At 51.5% G+C, this 4,466-nt stretch overlaps 1 protein-coding gene across 4 annotated transcripts in view; it reads right to left on the reverse strand.

Moving 5' to 3' along the window:
• EBF3 (EBF transcription factor 3) overlaps positions 1 to 3,481 on the reverse strand; it is a 120,332-nt gene extending 116,851 nt beyond the window's left edge. For all 4 annotated transcript variants that reach the window (XM_066554283.1, XM_066554281.1, XM_066554282.1 and 1 more), the window contains exons 1-4: positions 3,148 to 3,481; positions 2,760 to 2,916; positions 2,247 to 2,310; positions 1,500 to 1,555 (exon numbers count right to left, since the gene is read on the reverse strand). In XM_066554283.1, the coding sequence (XP_066410380.1) occupies positions 1,500 to 1,555; positions 2,247 to 2,310; positions 2,760 to 2,916; positions 3,148 to 3,281 (411 nt within the window). In that variant the 5' untranslated portion in view covers positions 3,282 to 3,481. The remainder of the gene's footprint in view (positions 1 to 1,499; positions 1,556 to 2,246; positions 2,311 to 2,759; positions 2,917 to 3,147) is intronic.
• Between the last annotated feature and the right edge of the window lie 985 nt (positions 3,482 to 4,466).

Genomic DNA, 4,466 nt, shown 5'->3' on the forward strand with positions numbered 1-4,466 from the left:
GCACTTCAAATGCATCCTCTCCGCTCCTTTATTCGGCGCTAACGAAACTTATAGCTGCCTATGTCAGCCTCTTAATTACACCACTACAGCGATTTCCGAAAACATTTAGCTGCTGTATACAAAGGAAATAAACCCACATTGTCAACTCGAGAGCGCTCCGGAGTTTAAAAGGCTGCTCTGTAACCCAGCGAAATAATTATTGAAGGGTACGACGCCTCCGTCTTTGTCAGAGTAATTGTACTTGGCCTGTCAGCTCTGCTTTTCTCCGGGAGGCAATCCCACTCTTGCTGCTGGAGGCTTTTACGCCCAACCCGGCTTTGGGCAGCACGAGCAGAAAGTTTCTGCGGGCTGGCAGCGCGGCCGTGCGCGCAGCTTGCGCGGGGCCCACCCTGACCCGGGGGACTCTGCTGCCCGTGCCTCGGGGGCTGCAGAGTTCCCAAAAATAATGGATGTGAGCAGGCTGGCCTCGGCCGGCAGGGCAGAGCAGGCAGCGTTGCTCCAGCCCGGCACATTGGGGGAATGGTTTTAATTTCCATCGCTGGGATCTGATTTCCAGAACACTGGAAATTGTTCCCCATTCTCACCTTCCTCCCTATTCCCCCAAAAGATTTTTAACAAATAGTAATTACAAAAAAAAAAAAAAAATTAAAGTCGTGAAATGTCTCTCCGGAAAAAAAAAAAATTAAAATAATGAAAAAAGAAATAAAGTTGATTAAATCCCAAGCTCTGTGTCTATAATTGCTGTGGTGCAACGCTGATAACACGTAGTTATCATCGGAAAAGTTGACCAAGACAGGTTAAATAATTTAATAAGGAACTGCTTGTAATTATGTTATTTACAAGGTATGACAGAGGTTTGAGGAAGAAACAGAAGCTGATCTCAGGGAAATGGACGGGTTTGGGTGACCCCTGGAGCATGGAGTTTGAATTATGGAGATGGGGGGCTGAGAGGTGAATATGGACTAGAGGAGAACAAGATGACTTTTCACCTCAGCACATTTAACTTTTAAATCCAAATAAACGTCTCGCCTTACTGGATGGTCGCGGTATAAAAGAAAAAGGACTAATCCCGGCCAGTTTCTGAGTGTGGGGAAAGGGCTGCCCTTTCCTCACCGAGGAAAAATATCGCCAAAAAAAAAATAAAATAAAATAAAAGTTACAGAGAGGGAAAAGTGCATTTTAAAATAAATCTGGGTAACTCGGTGGGATTTTTTTTTCCCCTTTCCTTTCTCCCTCGCTAAATTAATTATATCAAACATCTGTTCCCATGACGTTGTCCTCCATGCCACACACACCACTGAATGATCTCAACGCTGCCTCGAAAAGCAACAGCACACCGTTTTCTCTTTCCCAAATATCCTCCGGTAATGGGGATCTCAGGCAGCAGCTCCCTGATTTACCCGCTCCGCTCAATTAAAAGTAGCCGCGGTTTGCTCGCCCCCCGCCCTTCCCAGCACGGGCACAGCACAAACTTGCCAGGAAAGCGGAAACTTTCTCACCTGTTTGGTCATGGAGTCTATTAGCCGAACGTACAGGTCCTGCTCTGTCCTGACGCCTGCCGAGGCAAAGCACAGACAAAATTCCGATCAGGATTTCGGGAGCGAACCCCCCCCAGTCCCACAAGGAAAGGATGAGGTCAGGCAATTAACCGCAGCGGGCAGGGATCGGCCCCGCGCCGGCTGCAGGGAAAAATTCAAAATTAAAAAAAAAAAACCAAAACAATACTGATAAAAATTAGCCAGGAATGGGCCGGTGAGGGAGCTGTGCTGAGCCCGGGGGCCGGGACCGAGCCAGGCCCCCCGGCTGCGGCCCCGGGGAACGCGCGGGACCCCGGGCGCGGGCGCGGAGCGGCCCCCGCGGGTTTTCCGCGCCCGAGGAAGCGGCTCCGCCGGGCCGGGGCTCCGCTCTGCGCACTCACCCCATCCCGAGAATCACCATCAATCCCCAAACTCAAAAAAAAAGTGCCTCAAAAGTGGCGCTGTGGCCGAGCAGCCATCGATCCCCTTTTTTACTTTCCACTTCAAGCCCAACCGGTTAATCATGTGAAGTACCATTGACTTATCGATCCTTTATGTTTTGTTTTCCTTATATGCCAAGGAAAGAGCCGTGTTTACACGCGTGTAATTTTAATCTCGAAATCTTTCTACCCTTTATGCCCCTGCTCCCCCCCAAAAAAGGCCTCGGCAGGAAAAATCAGACTTTTCTGCGGCACACAGACGCTCAAAAATGAGAGAACGACAACTTACCATTGCTATACAGTAACTGAAGTTTATAATGAATCCCATTGTTAGTTTTTTCATTGTTTGGCTCCTGCAAGTAACGATAAATAATTACATTTAGCATGAAAAATATCGCCCTCCTCCTGCTGCCCATTTTTCTCGTCCCTGAAGCGGCTCGGAATTAACAGTTTGCAGAAATTCAGCCCACGGTCACCTTTTTTTTTTTCTTTTTTTTTTTTTTTTTTTTTCTCCTGGTGTGGAGCGCTGATGATGTCATTAGCTCGGTGCAAATATGTCATGTTTTGCCGTTTTTCCCGGTGTTTCAAATAAGTCGGGGGCCGCGGCGCTAAGTTTGTAACCCCGGGGTTTATTCGGAGCGGCCGTGAGACCGGGGGGGAGCCGCACGTGGCGTGGGCGCCGCTGGAGTGCCGGGAGAGCTGCCGTGCTGGGAATGAGCTCCGCTCCACTCAATTACGCTTAAAAAATTGTAAAAAAAAAACCCAAAAAACAAAAAAAAATTGAGAAAACTGGCAGACTTACTTTCTCTTTCTCCACAAAGTCCACAAAAGCTGTTCTCTCAATCTCCACCGGCTGTCCCTGCCTGTCGTACAGAGCTAAGACGAAGTGGAAAAAATTGGATTTTCTGAGATTGGAAGGCGGCTGTTTCTCGAAATGTGCCCGAGCCAGCCCCACGCCGCTGCGGGAGAAAACAAGACAAGGCGTGGGTGAGAGCGGCGGGAAGGGGCGCGCAGGCTCCGCGGCCGCGGGGGGATGCGGGGGGATGCGGGGAGCGCGGAGCGGCGCGGAGCGGGGAGGCTGTAACTGATACGGGGCGGGCGGGGGGGGGGAGTTAAGGGGGGGGGGATTTACGGCCGGGATGAGAAATACAGGAGGAGAAAACCGCCGGGAGAGGATTTGGCAGACGTACCTTTGGGCGGCCGTGTTAGCATCCACTACCCCAGCAGTATGCATCCATGAGCGGACGGGGTTCATCCCACTGCCCAGCGGTTCTTCTTTCATGGTCGTCCCACCTCTTGGTATATTTTCCTGAATCCCAAACATTAAAACAAATTTGGGCAAAACCAGCTCCTAACCAAAAGGGGTTAAAATTGAGGGAAATGTCAGATACGGGGTGGGTTGGTTGTTGCTTGATTTTCTCTCTCTCTCTCTCTCTCTCCTTGGCGACTGGAATATAAGAGATGACTTTACTCCCTGTGATCAGTAGGAGAAAAGCCCAGTTCAAGTCTTGCTTCCTTCTTCAATCTGTCCTGTATTGGCACGACATAAACAATTTACTGAGTACTTCTGTGCGGCGAGTTGGATGGCGTTCCAGTTTGGTGGTTAAAAAAAAAAAAAAAAAAGAAAAAAAAAAAAAGAAGGAAAAAGTATAACTGCAGCCGGCGACACTGCGAGGTGGCTTTTTTTTTTAAGGGGGGAGGGGGGGAAAAAAGAATAAATATTTTTGTTGTTGTTGTTTGCAGACGCGCTCAACGTGGTGTCATCCTAGTAAAAACCGGCTCGGCAAAAAAAAAAAAGCTTCAGGACACTGCTGAATCGACCACTTTCTGGCAAGGCTCTCCTGCTCCAAAAGACAAATAAACGGGGGGGAAAAAAAAAAAAAAAATCCTGATTACCGCGGAGGTGTTGCCGGGCACACGGGAGAACGGGGCGCGGGCCCGTGGCGGCTCGCGGAATGGACGGAGGCGCGCAGAGCCCGGCCCTCCCTCCCCGAGGAGCGCGCCCCTTCCCCGGGAGCCGGGCCCCCGCCGCCGCGGGAGACGTGGCGTCATCCGTGACGTGAACGAGGGGGCGTGGCCACGCCCATATATGGAACGCGGGGTCCGGCGGCGCGCCCGGCCCCGGCCCCGGCCCCCCCCACCCACCCCACCGGCCACGGCGGTGACAGCGACAGCGACACGGGCCCGGCTCGGCACCCGAGGGGTGGCGGCCCCGCGCGGGGCTGACCCGCGTGGAGGGGTCGCGGCGGGGCTCGGGCCGGACAAAGCGGGGGATGCGGGTGCGCCCCCGCGCTATAAATGCGGAGCGGACACGGCCGGGGATACCTGTGCCTGACACTCGCTGTGCGCACGCAGAGCCAGCCCCGGCTCTAGGTCCGCCCTGGCCACCCGTGGTTGTGTATCTCCATAGAAATATAGATTTCCAGCTCTTGTTATGTATTTATATACATTTTTATATGTGTATATATATTTATGTATTGATATATATTGATTTTTTAATATATTGATT

The sequence above is a fragment of the Molothrus aeneus genome, chromosome 8 (genome assembly GCF_037042795.1).
Source record: "Molothrus aeneus isolate 106 chromosome 8, BPBGC_Maene_1.0, whole genome shotgun sequence".
Classification (NCBI taxonomy): Eukaryota; Metazoa; Chordata; class Aves; order Passeriformes; family Icteridae; genus Molothrus; species Molothrus aeneus.